The sequence below is a fragment of the Camelus dromedarius genome, chromosome 4, assembly GCF_036321535.1.
Source record: "Camelus dromedarius isolate mCamDro1 chromosome 4, mCamDro1.pat, whole genome shotgun sequence".
Lineage (NCBI taxonomy): Eukaryota > Metazoa > Chordata > Mammalia > Artiodactyla > Camelidae > Camelus > Camelus dromedarius.
In genome coordinates, this window is record NC_087439.1 from 84676694 (window position 1) to 84697241 (window position 20548).

The following is a 20548-nucleotide window of genomic DNA, read 5'->3' on the forward strand; positions in this document are numbered from 1 at the left end:
TAGGACTTCAACTGTTCAATCCAAGGAACCAAAGAAATACTGCCAGCAATTGAGTCATTTGAGGGCACTGCTTACCAAGAGATACCACATACGCAGCTCTAAACAGTTAGTCTTATATAAGTTGAAGACATGGAGAAGTTTGAATAAGACATGATATGTTTGGGAAGACATAGGAAGTCTGAATGAGACAGACTTTCTTAGCAATCAGGTTTAAGTACTCACTAAATACATATTTGTTAAATAACCACTGCACTCCAAATACTGGACGAAGCGACTTGCTGGGCTAACAAGTCCACACGATACTCCACAAGTCCACAAGAAACAAAACTGGTAAACAAGACAAAAACTGGTAAAACACATTTACAATCACTGGTACAACAGTGATATGAACAATCACTGCTAAACCAGAATGGTAAACTGTCGAGTATGTCAGAATGACGCATGACATGAGAAACCAAGATATAGTCCACAGTGCTTTTCAAGTTGAGGTTTTAATAGGACTCTTCATAAATATTACTAAATTCTTTGTTAAAATTTGCTTTCTATTAAAAGTAAGAGATTTAGCAATCAAACATCTGGCCCTTGCTTGGATTGATTCAAATAAATAAGTCATGAAAATTAAATTTATGAAACAATTTATGAAAAAATTCAAACACTAAGCTGGATATTTGATGATAAGATATAACGGTGTTGGGTTATTTGAAAAAAACAATAGTGGCAGTCCTTATCTTTTAGAAATACAAACTAAAGTGTTTGTTGATGAAATGGTACGATGTCTAGGGTTTACATTAAAATAATATGAGGAAGTGGGCTGAGTACAGATGAAAGAAGCGTGGCCATGAGCGTGCTGGTAACTGCTGAAGCTGGTGCTGGAATCATGGGAGTAATTATATTATTTTCCCTACTTTTATGCACAGTTCAAACTTTTGTAACAAAAAATGCTTTAAAAGTATATAAATCAAAGGTGGCTCGTTCTTACCTCTGCTAGAATCTTTTATTACAATGTCAGAGATTTCAAACAATTTCAGAGGAAGGGGCATCTTCCGATTTGCAGCTATGGTCTTCAGGAGGCCAGGAAGGAGGGTAGTGCGTGCCACCTACAGGAGAAGACACGCAACTTCACTGACCAAACAGGAACCAAACAGAAGTACTTGGTTAAAGACTCCATGGCCTCACAGGAAGACACTTCCGAAAAATGCGATGCCTAAATATCCAAGTCATTTTTAGTTTTTAATTCCAGGACACTAAAAGAACTGAAGTATTCTGGACTTCAAACTCACAAAATGAAAAATCATAAACTTAATTAAAAAATAAGTGAAAAACAAACATAACAAATATAATTGCTTGTATCTAAGATTAGTTTTTATCATTTTAAAAATTACAGTTAGCCTTCAAGATTTCAAATATGCAGATTTTCATATCCTGCTTCATTTCACAAAGTAACTGAAGTAGATTACAAGAAATACAAATACTTAAATACTTTAAATACAAATTAACCAAATTTTTTAAAAACTAGGATCAGGGAAAGTGTAAATTCAATTAAAATACCAAGACAGTGAAGAAAACAGAGCACAAATATGTAGGCACTAAAAAAACCCATGTAGCTGCTATGGCAGGCTGTGACTACAGTTTTCAGCTTAGTAGCCAAAACAAATAGGAAAACATGTATAGTTATTCTTAATATTCATAAGAAATGCAAATATAGATCCCAATTAAAAAAAAAAAAGGCAAGGAGGGGGGAACAGTCCCCGTTTGGTCTGTGAAATAAATTTCTCATCCTAAGCTATATGACGTAACGTTAGCTTTGAACACATCATTTTATCAGAAAGGTTTTATGAGCCATGGTTCAACATCGGTAAGAGTCTGGGCTCTGCGGTCAGACCCCAACACCATTCATTACCTTTTGCCCAGACTACTGCATGAGCTCCTTAGGTTAATTTCTCTGCTTCTACTTGCCACTTTATGATCCATTATTCTCCCCAAAGAGTGACCCTTTAAGACCTAAATCAGATCATGGAACTCTCCGGCTTCAAAATCTCCAACAGCCTTCCATCAGATTTTGAATAAAACCCATGTTCTACTTGGGGCCCTATGTGATTCTGGCCCTGACCCCTTCTCCAACCTGACACCTGCTACTCCCCCTGCCTTACTGCACACACTCCAGACACACACAGGATCCCATCCCAGGCCTCCACACTTGTGCTTTCCTCTGCACCATACATTCTTCCTCTAGATTTGCATGTAGCCATCTTACTTCCTTCAAGTTTCTGCTCAAAAGTCCTCTCCTACATGGGCCTTCCCTGACCACCCTGGCTAAAACGGCACCCCCTCCTAGATCCTGTAAAACTAACAATAAGCCCTTAAATGGACTTGCTATATTGTGTTGAGGGAAAAAGAGAACACCTTTTTTACCGATAGTCATTCTACCAGAGCTGGTATTAGCCTTCAAGTCAGTGCTTTCTGACACACGGGTCACTTTCCCAACTAAAGAGGAAGTGCCCAATTCCTTCACAGAAACAAAACTTCCATGTTAAAAGACAGTTTAACTTACTGGAATATAAATAAACTACTTTGATAGATAACTTTTCTTAGTTTTTTTTTTCCCGACTTTATTTTATAGGTAAGATTTATTTATTCAAAAACCCACAGCAATACAAAAAATTAAACCTGAATCAGATCAAACTTCTAGATCTAACTCCAATTTACTGGAAATATAGGGGACCACTGGAATATAGTCAGCAAAGTCCTAAATGTGAGAACTCCACAGGACAAATGACCCAGTTTCTTTCACAAAGTAAAAGAAGGACAGAGAGAGAGAGAGAGAGAGGAACAGTGTGAATGGATGCAAGCAACCTTTAGAGCAAAAGAGACTTAAGAAGCACATCAATCAACTTTGATGTACCAACCTCATTTCAACCCTAAATCACAAAAACTACATAAAAAAATGAGACACTTAAGAAAATTTGAATCATAACTGGATATTTGAGGATATTAAGGAATACTACTGCTAATTTGGGGAATATGGTAATAGTCTGTAATTGTGTTTATAATAATTATAGTAACATTTTATAAACTTTAGTAAATAACATTTATTTTATTCATTCTTTAACATATCTACTATTAGAAAATAGCCCAAAGTTAAGAATTATGCAAAAGAAAGAATAAGTTTTGACAACAAATTCAGATACAAAACCATGAACAACTCATATTTATTTTAACCATAAATAAGTATAAACCTGTTAGCCACATTAGTAACGGTAGGATATATCTGTCTGTTAATCAGGAGTAAAATACAGAATCTGTCAAGTTTAAAAGACAGACTCTTTTTCATCTCTAATGTATTTTACACAGAAATAGTTTTATTTTTAGAAATATTGATTCTTAAGTGTGCTAAGCCACAGACATTTATGGTGACATTTAACATGTTTCTGATTTTGTTTTGCTTCCACTTATATAAAATACAGAAGACAGGATGTAAAACCTAAAGAACTTAACATTACCACATCTTAAGAACTCTAACAGGCTTGATAAATGAAAATAAGAAAAAAAAACTTTGGAATAAATAAAAATCCATTAAGATTTTTTTTTTTAATTAATTTTACTTTTGAAGGGGGGAGATAATTAGGTTTACTTATTTATTTACTTACTTGTTTTAATGGAGGTACTGGGGATGGACCCAGGACCTTGTGAATGCTAGGCATATGCTCTACCACTGAGCTATACCCCCTCATCAAAATCCATTAAGATTTACTGAAAAATCTCTCTATCCAAATGAATTTGAGTATCTCTTATTAAAAAGAATGCCTTGGACATCTTCTAAAAGCAGTAGAAAAGCTAGTGGACCTCAGAAAACAAAACATTAAACCTCCTAAACACAATTCTTCTAAATTAGTGTAAGGATTCTTCAAAGTTCTGATACTGAATACAGAGAAGAATTCATGTACTTGATATATATTACTACCAATTTGTTCTTTAATTAGTCTAGCTCTAATCTGCCACATTAGTAGGTAGTTCTATAGATTAAATCTAACTTTAAAAGATCTAAATTTTAACGTTTTTTAGAACTTTTAGAATTTTTAGAACTAATTCAGTCCACTGCTTTTACAAAAGTGAAAACCAAGATCCAAAGAAACTATCTCAAATCACAGAGTTCAGATATTATTTTATAATAGCATTAACTTTCTTAAAAGCATTTCCTTCCCATTCTAAGATTCCCCTTGATTCTAGCAGACATGACCATGTCTAAAGTCTCGGTTAAAAAAATCACAGAACTGCATATACAAGAAAAATAGAAGGAGCTTATTAGTATGGAAGAGATGTCATTAATAAATAAAGATATTATAACCTTGAAATGCTCTCTTCTTATAGTTAATATCATAATCTATAATGCAAATCACTTAAAATTTACTATTAAAGTACTATTGTTCTCATTTAACTATTCCTAACCTCTGCCAATAAACTAGACAATTAAAATGAAAGGCACAGTCAGCTTAGTCAAGAACTGGAGTCAAGACTAACTGCAAAGTGAAAGACTTCATGGAGGCACTGGGCACAGGTGGCGATTCACTAATTACAAATATGTGGAAAAGAGAGGAAACCTGAAACTAATACTAGTCAATTCTGAAATGGAAAGTTCAGACAAGAAAGGATTGTCTCAGTAGCACAAAGCAAGTAAGAACCACCTATGAGGTTAATCAAGAAAGGGTTATAAAATGTTTTAAGAAGTTTTATCAGTGAAGAATGTAAGAACCAAACACAAACTTATCCAAGAAGAGATTGTAAAGATTTTGCCATCTGAGGTAAAATAACTGGAGAGACTTTTTATAACTCATGCACTGCCTCTCAGTTTTTACCCAAATTGTTATCTACTTAAACACTTACCTGAAATTCAGCTGTTTTAGGATTACTTATGTGGACTGCCTTTGTTGCAGAGATATCCAAACCCAGTTTATCAGCAATATCTTCTTGAGAGCACTAAGAAATACACACAAAATAGATCAATAAGTAAAAGCAATGACTAAATCTAATATAAAAAATATCTAATGCTGTAACAACTTTTGACAGTCTCACAGCAATGTAGATTATACAAATCAGTAAGCTAAGAATAAACATAGAGCAAGTAAATTCAGGTCCACAGCAGATTAATTTAACATGAATAGTTCTCTTATAATGAGTTCTAACCATGATGCAGAGCTAAAGAACATTTTCACTCACATGGAGACGGTGGTATAACCTTCCTAAGCCAGCCTCCCGCTTGCTTTACCCGTCTAACCTCCCACAATTCCCTACTCATTCCCTGAACCGCACACTTTTCCCCACCTTTACCTGAAATGCCCTCCCTGTTCTACTTGCTGCCAGCCCCCAAGGTTCTACATAAAAGACATCTCTTCCACCTCTTCCATAAAAAAACACCTAATGACTCTGGTCAGAACTTCTCTCTCCCTCCTTGGTGTTCACATGACTTCCTGCTTTGACTACTGCTGTAACCTTGCTAAATCCACACTGACTTGCAGCAGAATGGAAGGACTGAGAGCAGAATTCAAGTGGCCTGAACGATGCCATTTAACTTCTGTGCACATGCACTTGATAAAGCACCGGGTAATGAGCAAACTCCTAGGCACTCACCCACCAAAAAGAGAAAGATGCTTGTTACCCTCGAAAACTAGGATGGTAGGCAGAATTATGAAAACAAAACTAAGTAACTATGAGATACAGCAACTCTAATAAACGAAATGAGGTAATACAAATACAGTGCTTGGCAAAGCTAAGTGATCAAAAAATATTAATGATGATAACTAGTAACTCATTATTAAGAATAAACAATTGTCATATGTATTGATGCTAACTTTTTGAAAGAGTTTAAAACTTAACATGAAAACTGATATATCATCAGATTACTCTTTTCTATTTTTCAACATTAAGTGATCTTCATTGCACTGTTCCACAAAACACTATCTTCCAGGACAGTAAAGTTCTGCTTTTCACTTAGAAAAAAAGAGTGGGTTTAGATTCATTTTATGCCAATACCAGTTCTAATGACTCTTGCCATGCTCTCTTGGGAAAGATTCTAAAGACACATCCGGGCGCAGCAGAAAGTTCCTTGAACGGCCATGGCTGCAGTGGTGGAGAATGGTGGCAGGCATGCCGGCTATAACCATTTTTTTCCCCATAACATGGAGGCGTTTTTATAACAAGTTTTAGATATGATGTGACAATTAATTAGGAAATGCAACTTATACAATACAATCTACTGTCAAACAGAACCGGTACTGTCTGTGTGAAAGGAAAAGGCTCCGCAGACACAGGGCCACTCAGCTAGGTATCTGAGTGACCTGCACTTTATCACGAAGCTGGACAATACGATGTAGCGATAAGAAGCAATCTAAATCAAGGTATCCTGAAGTGGCAGCAACTGAGACACAGGATGTTAATATTTTATGTCTTTAAAGTGGTTAAAAAAAAAAAAACAAGGAAATTAAGCCCATTAATTTTTATGAATATTATTCTTATAATAAGGCTAAGGTAGATATTTAGTTTTAAAAGTGAGCTGATTTAAAAGAAAATATTACACCTAGTATGCAGATACAGCAAAAATCATGATGATGATATGTGAGTGACTTACACTCGGGCAGTCAGGGCTGGGTTTTAGGAGGTCTGTTACTCTTGTGCAAAACCAGATGTAATGCTCAGTGATGTTTAGATTTGCTTAGAAAATACGTAACTTTACAAATACCTTTAACGTTGAAATTCCTACAGGAAGACTGTTACTACAAATCTGAAACTCTCTAGCCCCTAACTCCTTTCCCACTGGGGTGATAATGCGTTGAAGTGACCTTGTACAGCCAAACAGACTGTGGCACTCCTGGTGGGACAGTTCAGTCACAGACCTAGGGTGCAGACAGACCTGGGCAGGAATCCCCGGTGCACAGGCAGCTGGCTGCGTGGAGTGGGACAAGCTGCCGCGTAGGACAGAAACACCCACCTCACAGGATTGCAGGGACAGATGGAGTCACGTACATGAAGCCCTTGGTGCGAGACAAACTCTGCAGAGCAGCTACTGCCCAGGAGGCAGGTTGTGTGCTCCCCCAGAGGTACACGGGGCTACATGCTTACAAAATCAGTTCCTCTGCCACTCATTATAATTTTAAAGAATAGAACAGTTCCCTTTATGCTATTTTTTGTGTTTCATTTGACATGAAATCACTGCTGCTCCTGACTGCCTAGGCGTATGTGGCATACATATGACCGACGTGGTCCTGAAACCTAGCACAGTCTAACGTAACGGAAAAGCACTGCTGTGGAAGTCAAAAGGCCAGATTCTTGTTACGGTTACCCGCTCTCTGCGTAAACTGTGCTGGGTTCTTATCCTCTCTCGGCCTCAGGCTTCCTCACTCACTGGTACGGTGCCTGGCACATAACAGAAGTTCCATAAAAGCTGTTGCATAAATGTCTGCTAAATCAGAAAAGTGAAGGTACTGAACTGCATCTGTATGGTCTCTTCCAACATTCACATCCTATGAATTACAAATGCTCCACAAAGTGACAGAGGAGAGGCTGCAGCCCTCAGCAACCCTCCGTGCACAGGTGGTAATTTCCACTACTGCCTTCTGTAAATACTTAAAAGACAGAATTTCAGGGCTGTGGGGAGCTTTCCTGGTTGTTTTGGTCTGGTTTTGGCCCTACGTTGTTGAGCTGAAACATACCTGAATACTCGAAAACTACACTGTGGGCACCACAGAAATGCTCAGCACAAGAGAAAAAGAACTACAAATTGCACACACATTTCACTATCTTCAAATGGTCAATCTGCTGGGGGAGGGAGATTTCCATCTGATTTTGTAATAAAATTCATTTCCTGATTTAGGCCTTTTATGTCAGCTTTTCAACTCAAAGCAAATGTTTGTGAACATGTACAAAGACAAAGAAACAAGTTTAATGTGGAACAGTCCACAAGCTCTTAACCAGGGCAGCAGCCAGTGGGCAAGGCCACAACTAACTCAGGACCAAAAATCCTAACTGAATGAACTTGGTTAGGAAACTCACTGTGAACCCTCAACACTTACATGAAACTCAAATACACTGGCATCTGTCATTTAAAACAACTTTTTTAGTCCTTCATGCTTTTCTGTGACTAAAAGAAAAGAAACCTTCATCATTTCTTGAGCAGAAATTATAGAATCTCAAGTACAAACTCATTCCTCTAGAACCTGGAAATTTTATGAATTTTTATAAACTCATATAAGGAATCACAGAACAAGTAATTCAGAGATTCCAAGAAAACAATCAGCAGAGCAGAAAAAGCACGTAAAACATACCAGGGCAAAGGTGAGTGCTTCCGTGAACCCCGCGGCTGCCATGTCATGTCTTAGGAGTTCTGTGAGCTTATTAAGTGGAAACTAGGGGAAGAAATTATTTCACCTCAATAAAATTTCCTGTATTTTTTAAGAGGGATTTACAGAAAACATATAGAGATTTACATGTCATTAAAAGGAAATCACCCTTCCATCCTTACTAATACACTGCTAACCACACCTCTCCCCACCACCTCTCTACCCCAACACCCCTACATAGATGTACAAACCCCTGCTTCCACCCCTCCCACACACAGCTTCTGCCTTCAGGCCCAGGATGACAAAACGAATCTCCCAATCAGAGATGCAAGAAGGGCTCCAAATTCAAAACCTGTCTTTCTTCAAAGAGCTAGTCACCACAGGTTTTCAACATACTCTAATCAACTGGGCATCTGTTTTCTATCCTCTCAATAGCAAATGCCTCTCATAGCACAGCATGCCCCATACTGCTTAATTCCTCTGTTCTGTTTTTCTCGAAGCCTTCCTGGCATTCAACAATCAGTTTCTAACAGTAAGGAGTGTTTATTTAAGGGTGCAATCTTACTTGATTAGCTATGGTGTATGTTTTCGGGAGAGTCATCTGAATGTTGTTATACCCATAAGCAATGGCTGCATCTTCTATGATGTCACATGCGTGGATAATGTCAGCTCTGGTCGGAGGGATTTCAATCTCAATCTGATTCCCATCGCCTATGACTTGTGACTTTAAACACATCCTAGTCAGAAGCTTGGCAAGATTTTCTGGAGTTTCTCTGAAATAGGAATGTATAAACCATAAACTTCACTACACTATTTAAAAGGTGTTCATATTTTGTTTTAAAATATGCTACTACTTGAAACAGTAACCTTTTTCTGTGAATTCCGACAGACACCAGACATCCTAACTGATGTTCTTTCATCACTTAATTTACTCTAAAGGAACATCAAAATCTTTTCCAAGCATTCTTTCAGGAAAAATTTAAGTGGTCTTATGAGCACTTCATTCTTCAATTCTCTTCAACAGTAAATAAATAAATGAACTTTTCAGAGCATACCTGATTCCAACCTTTTTGTTAATTAGATCAGCTCTCACCAACTCCTTTCGGTAAGCCAGTTCCTTAAAGACAAAAAGTTTGAAAAGCTTAAATCATTCCCGCCAGATACAGCGTCAGCCTCTTCCTAATTCAGTTCATTGTTGTTGCAGTTTCATTACCCTTCTAAGAAACTATCATTAGAGCCCGACAGAAAAAAAAACTCAGTGTTTCAAAACACTATTTGCTACATTATATTCATACAGGAACATTCTACCTGCTAGACAATTGGAACTGCTTGGAAATATTATAAAATGCCAAATATTTTTCCTTTTACATGGTCAGTCACCATTCTCATCAGCAAAACACTGGTGTATTACATTATTTCTAAAATGCTTACAAATCCTGCTGAAGATTTTCCATTTCATCTCACACAAGCAGGTACTTATGACCGAGAAAGAACAATTCACTGTGCTACCCATCACGCTAAATCGAACAGCGTTATGAAGTTATTCCTCTCTTGTCATTTTTTCAGGTGAGGAAATGCAACCATGCCCTCGTCCCAGCTATCCCTCTGCTCCAGGAGACAGCAGGGCTGGGCGCATCTCATGAATTGGTACTCACTCTCCTGCAAATGGTATTGCTACCATGTTAGCCAGGAACAAACACACAAAATCCAGAGTTTTCAGCAACTTTCGAAACATGCCTATGAATATTTCTTATCACTAAATTACTCTCAAAAGAGGAACCACCACTAGCAAAAAGGCCATACATTTTAAAACTTGTTTGGACTCAGATAAGGATAACGGGTCAAAGGCTTGCTATTCAAAATGCAGTTCTCAGAGCAGAAGTGCCATGGTCACCCGAGTTCTTGTTAGAAACGCAGGCCCTCGGGCTTTGTTGCTAGTAGTAGTTAACTACGCAAGACCTACAAAATCTGGACTTTATTTTAAAACAGACTAAAAAGCTCTCTCTCTAGCTTCCCAACTACTACTACTGTGGTCAACTATATAAATGGCCACAAATTCTTCCCTCTCTGTATCCATGGCCTTGAATGTGACACAGGACACCATGCTTAAAAGCACTTGAGCATTGGACCTGCCCTCTCGCTACTGGGAATCCTCCGACCACCACCATGTAAGGAAGCCCAAGCTAGCCTGTGGGATGACAAGACACACTTGACCTGTTCACTCCACTGCCAAGAAGCAGACATGTGAATGAGCCATCCCAGGTCACCAGGCTGCTTAGCCTACCAACCAGCTGGAGCTCAGCAGAGATCAGTCCAGCCAGGCCAGACCAGAACTACCCAGCTGACCTACAGAACCACGACATAAACAAACGGCCATTGTTTTAAGTCAGTAAATCTTGGGGTAGTTTGTTACGTAACAAAGATAACGGATAACAGCCACTAAAATCAATTTAAAAAAAACCTGATACTGCTCTTAATTTCACTCATGCTTTCTACAGTCATACATTTATTCTGAATTATAATTAATACTCTAGAATAAAATACAATGCTAAACACTAATGTTTTCAGGAACGGGAAGGTTTTGATCTTGGAAGGTTTTATCTACTTTAAAAATCATTTAAAGGGTAGAAACTATTCTAGGTTCTGATTCATTTCAAAAATGACAGAGGAATCAAGAAAAATCCAAAGAAAAAAAGCTCAGCAAAGAATGGCCTCACTGAATCAGAATCACACCTAAATGATTGTGACGCTGTAAGAATGTGTTAGAATGGCCATCTTGTATTTACAAAATCATCTTGGGGGGAAAAAAGCCCAGTCAATGAAAAATAATGCTAGTTTAAACTTTTTATCAAGATCACATATCTTCACAATAATTGTGCTTACTAGTAAATTAATCCTCTTGATACATTTGGAAATATTTATGAATTACAGTGATGGCCTTCCACAACTGTTAATTCAAGTGTGAACAGACTAATTAGGTTTGGATGGCTGAGTCATCTTAAAAGGGGTGAGACTATAAATTAACCCAGTTAACTAGTCGATATGGGAATAAATCACAGGAATTATGGCCATAAAATGCTGTGGTTTAACATGGCATGTTGGAAGTGAAATGCGGTGTAATATAGTGTGTTGGGACTGCCTGAGCATAAATCCTAGCTCCACTGCTTAGCAGGAACAGACAAGCTATTTAACATCTCAAGGTCCCCCTATTTGCCTAGAAAAGGGCCTAATAACAGCACCAACCTCACAGGGTTAATGTGAGGACTAAATCCAAAGCATGCACCCGGTATGGTGCCTGGCAGGTAGGTGGATGGGCAGACAGACCAGAGCACTCTATAGCTACTGTTACTATTGCTGCTCCTGTCACCAGCAGCAGCAGCAAGTCATTTCTATACTTACTGGAAAGGTATGCAGTTTTCCATTAGGAAAAACCACCTCAGCTGCTTCAACCCTGAAAAAAAAAAGCCAGAAAGAAAATTAACTAAGTAAAAATAAAACTTAGGGGAAAAAAGGGCCATAAAGTCTAGAAATGTGCCTGGTCAATAAAACTTCTACTTGGTCTACAACTGCAGCCTCAACATATTCAATCTAGCCACATGCCCACACTGCTGTCTGGACTGACCCTCCCACGTCCAGCGGTGCTAGTCCACGTCCTATGGCTCCCAGGTCTCCTGAGGAGGGGTCCACCTGGTAAGTTTATCTCCCAGTACTGCAAAGCACGCCTCCTCTATGAACTCCTTGCCAATACTGATACTCGCATTCCAGGATTTACTAGGGTCATGTTGTTACACAATGAAAATTGACTGACACAACCCCTAAAATGCAAGCCAATCCAAAATACCAAAAAAAACAAACAAACAAAAAAACCAAAAACAACTAATACCACCCATACAATTTCAGACACGCTTTCCATAATTATACACTGATTTTGAATTACATACTCTAGAATAAACTATGATGCTAACACACGGAAAGGGCCATATAGGTTTATTTTTTTTTTTAATTAAAAAATCAGTTTGGAACAAATTCAGTAGTCCTACTGATGTATATGGGATATATGCTTTGCTTTTATATGATTCTCTTCCTCTGTTTAGCTGTTCCTTCTTCTGTTCCTCCATGTTTATATTCTTAAATCCAATGATCCTTAAGTATAGCTTAAATTTCCTTGCCTCCATGATGTCTGCCCAGATTGCCTCAGCTAGCAGTAACTTACCCTTACAAACAGCCAGAACATTACTGAAAATTTTTAAAGTACTTATCACTTTTTACTTTATAATTACTTATTCATATGTCTTAGCTCCCTAAAAAGGTTATATATCCTAGTTATAGGAACCACATTTTTCATCTTTATATTTAGCACAAGGCCTTAGAGCCTTGACTTTAGAACAATAGGCCATCATTGATAAAGATACCGAATGAACTTACGTAAATTGATTCTCACAATATTCACTGAACGTGGTGACAATAGTGTCAAGAACTATTTTTGCCTGCAAAGGAAAAAAACAAGTATTATGGTCATCTACTAATATATCTTTCTTCACTCAGAAGGAAATGAGTTATTATTTAATATCCTTTAATCCCCAAACATCTAAAAATGGACTTCTTTATATAAATTCTAAAGAAAGAAGTGGAGTAAAAACTCCTGAGTAGGCCTGACCTTATCTTCAGGTGTTCTGCATTCATGCGGTTCTCTGAGAGTTACAATCCATGACTGAGACAAATCATTTATTTCCCCACCCCCTCCCTTGGCTTCACCAAATTTCAAAAATGACAGATGGCTAACTACAGCAGTAAACTTTATCAATCTCCTAAGTCTCTGTAGCCAGATTCCAGATTTCTGGCCTAGTCACTTATTAACAGTCTGACTTTGGGCAAGTTATTTACCCGTCTTTGTACCTTAGTTTGTTAAGTAAAGATGATAAAAGTTCCTACCTCACTTGGTTAATATGAAGATTGAGAGAGAGTATGTATGTGTGTGTTGTGTGTTTGTGTGTGTATAAAACACATACAGCAATGCCTGACACATAGTAAAGGCCATTATAGAATTTGTTAGGTTTTTTTTAAGTTAAAAAATACAATAACCTTTTGAGAAATATGATTTGCTTTTATATATACTTCACTCATAAACAAGCTTCAGGGAAAATATCCAATGTCTGTTAATGTGCAAATCAAAAAAAAATTTTTTAATGGAAAAAGCTTTATTATTTATTACCCTGTCAATATTTCTGAAGGCAAATATGGTACATTAAAGTTATAAATGAAATACCTTACAATGGTCTCCAATCCTGTAAGATGCATGCAAATACCATTTACCTGCCCTCCTCCTACACTCCAGTCACCTGCTGCCATTCACATTTACCTTAACTGCTTAATTGCCACCTCACTCTATGTCTTGCTTACCACGTGTAAAGAAATCACATGCCATAGAAAAGAGCTTTCGTAACAATTCAATCCAATATATGTAGTAACTAAAATGACTGAACGACTGATATTCTACATATTCTAGATATCTTTCTGTGCATAAACTCTTCTGCAACTTACTAAAAAAAAACTCTATAGCCAGTTGGTTTTAAAAATTTCTTTTACAAGTACACAAAGGTCTGAAATTAGTCAGCATTCAGATTAAGCCCACGAAGATGAACACTTTATACAGGTGGCATTACAATGCATATCCCATTCCCTGTGTTACACTTATGCATATGGCTAATTCTCTCACAAGACGACAAGTTCCTTGGAGTTAAGAACATATAACTTGTTACCAAATTCATGGCACTAGAAAGATAGCTGGTGCTCACATTTGTTAATTGAATGAAAGCACTATAACCAAAGTACAGAATATCTACATCTTTCTACTTTTCTAAATTTATAAAATATGTTCCCACCTACAAAATAAACATATTTTAAAGTGTAGCCACATAGTCTTGGTCCAGAAGTAAAAATCTATCTTGACGGTACAAAATTAGAATAAAGTTTTATTTACCTTAGTAAAGTCAGTTCCTGTGCATTCAATAAATATATTTCTAGTATTTACTGTTATTTTTGAATGATTTCCTGCAACAGACATAAAACAATAACAACAAAACAATCAGTTTCAGAAACACAAGTGCACTAAAAAGCTCTACAAAACTGAAACTGCATTTTAACTTAAAACATAATATAAACGGACACCTCAGACGTAAGGGGAGATACAGCTATTATTTTAAGCTTCCATTATAAGCTGGAGAATAAAGCTAAAATAAAAACAAGACTTTACTAAGTGCATTAAATGTGTCAGGTGCTAAAAGTTGTCTCATCACATCTTCACCACAACCCCACGACGGAGCTGCAGGCAGAACAACGAAGATTCAGATCAGGCTCACTGACCATGACCATTAGCTATTAACCAGCAAGGCTAAGACTTGAGTCTGGATCTGGCTCACTCCAAAGGCCACTGCAAGTACTGGAGTCTGAGATCTTGAGGAGGAAAAGATTCTCCTTCCCACCGTGCATCAACTGCACCCCCTTCTCACCTCAGAAAGCCAAACATCTATGGCTTTAATACTGTTAAACTATCGTGCATTCAAATTGCTTCTTCAACAAAGGGTTCAGAAAGGAGTTAAGAGGGTAAAATTCAGTTTTAAAGTTTTAACTTAACTATAAAATAGTAGGTAAGACAGAATTTGGCGTGAACTAAATGACCTGCTAAAACCAAAAATCGACGCCCTTTGGAGGAATATAACAGCATCATGAGAGTAACACCAGAAGATATTTATAAACTTACAAATATGTATACAATTATAAATTACATACAAATCACCAGTTAAATATTGAATAAATGAATGAAAAGAACTATTACAATAAAATCTACAAAAGACCTGAGATTCTCAGATTAAGTGTTATCTGATTCAGCCAAGTCTACTGAGAATTCTACAAAAACATCAAAAAATAAGAGGGAAACAGCAAAAACTATGATGCTTAAGAAATAACTCACCATTGATGATTGGAGGCATTGAAAGGACGACACCATTGCTATCATAGATAACTGGGTACAGAGGTTTGTTTTCAATTATATGTAAATAATGTTTAAGGTGGTTGTCAGTCTGAAAAAAAAATTGTTTTTTACTTTTGTCACTGTAGTTAGTTTACATACCTACCTGGCATAAAAAATACAGAAAAACAATAAAACAGCCCCCAAAAGTTCTAAATTTATACAATTTGCTGATATAAATTAATTATCTTAGCATCCTTATACAGCCTCATCTCCTACTAGGGAAAGATGAAGCCACAGTTGAATTGCTTTTCAAGAGTGAAAACAGATTTGCACAGTAAGCCTGAATCACCTTAAGCAAAACACAAAACATACAAAACAATTTAAATAGGAAGAAATCCTGTGCAAATAAGGCCAACGATAATAGCTGCTTTCTCCAAATGATCCCCACTACTTCCACTACTTGTTAAGGGCAATTTAAGGTGACTACTGACTACTGAATTCATTTTCACTGCTCAACTGTAAAATGCAAATAATGGGAGGTAGACACTTTGTAACAGAGTGTGACACACACACACACACACACACAGCAACTAGTAAATCTTACTGTTCCTTATATTTGCATGAGTTTTAATTACACCTAATTATAAATACTGCAGTGTGGTATGATCTACTTCAGTGGTTCTCAGTCCTGGCTGTACATTAAAAACATCTGAGAGGATAAAAAAGTACTAATAGACAAAACAAAACCATGCCCAGACCCCACTGTAGATCAAATGAATCAATATCTCTGGACTGGAGCCCAGACACTGCTATTTTTTCAAAAGCACTCACTGCACTGCCCTAATTAAGACTTGACTTTGGAGGAATTTCATGATTCATGCAGAGCTATGACATTAATATGGAAGGACCCCTACCTTGTACATGTTCATCAGTTCACAGGCTGTGTATTCCTTTGTCTTATTTAGAGGCTTGAATTTGATATCTGAAGGTTTCTTTGCAGTATAAGTAAATGGGCCTGATAAAGTGTCCAAGTCATGGGTACCAATAGCAACCAATGCTCTTTTCCTACATGGAGAGAGAAATGGGAAAAAAAGACTTGAACATTCCAAAGCAGAAATTCAAAAGATAACACAGACTACAGGTTTTTAAAAATTATTTTTAGACACTTCCCTAAAATACCCTGTTAATATATGGCATTTTTACAACCATTAAAAATTATGAGAAATTATAAAGCTACTTAAAAATATTATTTCAATACCTGAAGTACATTTTTTCAACTGTGCTTTCCCAAGTACATTACTAGGACATTTTCAAAGTCAACATACCTTTTACTTTCTTTTAACCTATTTCCGAACTCTTCATATCCTCAAATAAAAATAAATGTTTTATTTAATTATATTACCTAAAAATTGCCATGTTTTTTGGCTATATTTTCCTAAATTTCCTGTCATATACCTGCACTGCTTTATTAATGGAAATTATTTAATTTTAAAATTTCATATGTAAGGAAATTTCAAAAGCTATTAATTTCATTTATTCTACAGTTTACCTGCAAAGGATTGAAGACAATTTTAGGAACTTAAATCATGATACAAAGTAGGAGAGAAAGAAACAGAAGGAGGGATAAAAAAATGGAGTAATGAACAATGTTGATACTAAATTAGAATCTCAAGGCCTACAGTCTTTCCACAGAGGGTCACAAATTTAGCTCTTAGATTTCCAAAAGACAATTCAGAAGGAGACACTTGGGCAGAATTTATGGTGCTCTTGAGAATACTTAAAATTAGTTTTAGATGTATGTGTACATATATTTGACAATGTATGCCTAACTACAGTTACAGATCAGAGAAAATGCATTAGTAATCAAAGAATATACTAAAGTCCACATTACTTGAACCATGAAACAATATTTTAAATGTGTAAGAAACAAATTTTGGTCATCCTCCAAGACAAGTAACCAGAATCTTAATAAATACAGGTGAATTGAACAGAGTGGTTGACAAGCAAAAAGGAAGTATTACTTTACTCAGTTATATGCTTATGGAAGATAATAACCCCAGAACTAGCTCAGGTTGAAATGAACATGGTTCTGTAAGTTTAGATAAAATTAACAACTGACAAATCCATGGGTAAGAAGGTCCATGTTTTCCTGAACACTGATGTTGGTCCCTTAATCCTAAAACAATACCTCAAAATGACACTAAATTTCAACCTCAAACCAGTCATAAATAAATAAATTTCGGATGAATCAAAGAGGTATGCAATTTGAAAAACAAAAGACAAACATATATACACACATAAAAGAAACTGAAAAATTATTCAAAGAAAAAACAGGAGAACGATGCTCAAAACTGTGGAGTAGGACACCCCTTCTTAAGTAAGACACAAAACATAAAAGCCATATAGGAAGACTAATAAACGTGCCTATATCCAAACTAAAAGCCTCAGATATCCCAAAAGACCCCAAAAGTTCAAAGACACATGATAGAAAAGGTTTACAATGTATGTACAGAAAAAGGATTAATATTTTAAATATATATTTCATACATAAGATATGAAAATTAAAAATACTGAGAAATCAAGATTCTACCTATTAAAGTCTTGCTATGAAAAAGCAGCAGCTGAAAGAAGGGAGCAGAAAATTCTGCTGCTGCCAACTGCAGAGGTCTCATCTAGCCAAATTTTGTAAGTCTGAGTCTAGCTAAATATTCAAGAGCCTTTGCCTGCAACAAAAATTGCTTGTCAGAGAAAAAGAGCAAAATCAAGAGCCTCTTCCACAACCTAACATTCTATATGTAATCAAAAAGCAGTGCCTATGAAAACAGGGAACCATGACTCATACTCGAGAAAAAACCAGCCCATAAAAACCAATGCTCAAGATGACCCAGATCCTCAAATCACCACACTAATTTTAAAAATGCTACTACAAAAAATGTTCAAGAAAATATACACATAATGAAGAGATGAGGGATAAACAGCAGGAAAAAAAAACTTAAAAAAGAACCATATAAATTCTAGAGATGAAAAGTAAAATAATGGGTAAAAAATTCACTGGACACTTACAGCCAAATAAAATTAACAGAAACTAGATTTACTCTCCTGCCTGAAACAATCATTAAAGAGGCAAAATATACAAAACAATGGTTTCCGTGTCTGGCACTGGACATCAGGCAATGAAGGGCGGCAATCCCTGAGACAGGAAACAAGGGGAGCCCTCCAACTACCCAGCTGACTGCCTGGAGGGGCTTCAAGCCACAGGGCAGGAAAGGGGGTCTGGTTAGAGTCCAGTGGACTCCCTAAGTTGAAGACATGGTAGAGAGCCTAGAGATCAAGACGGCCAGAGTTCACTGCACAGAGCACCAGAGAGGAGAGAACTCTGCAGAAGTGCAGAGGGGCCCCAGTGAGTAGTCAGCTGAGCAGTGATCAGTGCACACATGTGAGGAAACCACCCAACGCCAGGGAAAGAACTGTCCAAGGGAACAGCGCTCACAGACTACAAAACCTCACTATTCGTATGGCAATGGATAAAGCAGGAACAAGGGTCTTGGCTCAGTAGTAAGGGCTAATTAGCCCTAGACAGAACACTGCGTGATCAATGAAAACAGACAAACAGAAAAAAAACAGAGAAAAGTCAATGAAACCAAAAGCTGCTTCTCTGAAAACTGATATACGCTGCACGCACTGAAGAAATTGATAAACCACTAGTCACAGTGATCAGGAAAAATAAGAGAAAAGGAACAGGAATGAAAGAGGTCATATTGAAACAGATAATACAGATATATTGAAGGATAATAAGGGAACATAATAAAGAACTTTATGCCAATCAATTTTATAATTTAAATGACATGAACGTATCTCATGAAAAACACAGGATTTACTGACTCTGGTACAACCAGAGTTTTAGGATGTGATTTATTCCTCCCCTTAGGAAAAGCTCATGACTTCCAGAAATACTGCATAAACCAGAGCTTAAAGTCAAATTAGTAAGGAAATGCCTTCTGATTTAGATAAAAATTAGATTCTTCAAATGAACAGAACAGATAATTGGGCTCAGCCACTTGCTAGATGTATCTATGCTTGTCCGAAATCCTCTACCTTGTTCTTTATTTTGAAATATTCATTTTTCTTTTTTTTTAATAGACGTACTGGGGATTAAACCCAGGACCTCCTGCATGCTAAGCATGCACTCCACTACTGAGCTATACCCACTCGCCTTGAAATGGTATTTAAATTTTTATTATTTTGCATAATAATAACATCTGTAAGATGACAAATAGATTATTTTTATAAAACATTTTGGAATAAATGTTCTTCAGAATCTGGAAAAAAGAAAAATGATGTTTCAAGAAAAAGAAACCTCATGAGCTAAACCACAGGTGTTTTATTTTTAAAATATATTTCACACCAGAGGAAAACATCCAAGGGCCCCTCCGACCCCTGTCTCTAGCCCAACCCTTACACATAAGCCTCTTCTAGTTTCCATAGTTAAACCTAACTGCAATCACTGCAATTATTAAAAAATAAAAATTACTTTTTCTATTTTTATTTAAGACGTACATAACTGTTAATCCTTTGACAAGCATGAGATCAACTTATGTTGATATATTTTAAGACCAACACAAAAAGACTGGATGTGTTAGCTAAAGCCTGACATTTCTTATCATGAGTAAATATATCATTTCTACTAGTATTTTTGAAATACTGCAATTAGTTGAAGGACTCCCTCCCACTGTTACCTTCCTCGACCTTTAGGGGTTAGGAATTCCATAGGTTTGAAGATCACTTCACTAAAGGGAGCTCTCTGGGAAATGATGTACAGCAACGCCAAAGACAGAATAAGACAATCCAGTTATTTAGTATGTGTGCCGCCGAGGTGAGAACAAAAATTCAATTATTTAAAAGTCTCAAGTTTCATCTGTCAATTTATACTTATATTCAATCAAAAAGTGAGATCTAAGCCAAAAAATTCTGCCTATTTTGAAAATGAGAAGTGAAACTTCAAATTACCATGGTTTAATACTTAGTAGTATAATCCACTGCTAGTAATTTGAACCAAAAAACAAAAACAAACAAAAAAAGAAAACCTCTACGAGTAGGTATTTCTTCTCTATATAGTTTTCAAAATATAGCTTACTTCTCCATGTAGACACTATTTATAAGCAGTAACAAATAGCTGTTGGTAAACTGAAACTTATTTAAACTTAAATTTAATTTAACAAATTTAAACTCTTGTCACTCTCACATATTA

The 20548-nt window shown here is 36.5% G+C and overlaps 1 protein-coding gene across 1 annotated transcript in view; it reads right to left on the reverse strand.

Annotated features, from left to right (window-relative positions):
• The window catches only part of FARSB (phenylalanyl-tRNA synthetase subunit beta), a 61115-nt gene that overhangs the window by 31281 nt on the left and 9286 nt on the right, over positions 1 to 20548 (reverse strand). The window contains exons 6-15 of the mRNA XM_031452264.2: positions 16215 to 16365; positions 15301 to 15409; positions 14311 to 14381; positions 12756 to 12817; positions 11730 to 11781; positions 9386 to 9447; positions 8896 to 9103; positions 8316 to 8396; positions 4882 to 4974; positions 980 to 1097 (exon numbers count right to left, since the gene is read on the reverse strand). Coding sequence (XP_031308124.1) covers positions 980 to 1097; positions 4882 to 4974; positions 8316 to 8396; positions 8896 to 9103; positions 9386 to 9447; positions 11730 to 11781; positions 12756 to 12817; positions 14311 to 14381; positions 15301 to 15409; positions 16215 to 16365 — 1007 coding nt within the window. The remainder of the gene's footprint in view (positions 1 to 979; positions 1098 to 4881; positions 4975 to 8315; positions 8397 to 8895; positions 9104 to 9385; positions 9448 to 11729; positions 11782 to 12755; positions 12818 to 14310; positions 14382 to 15300; positions 15410 to 16214; positions 16366 to 20548) is intronic.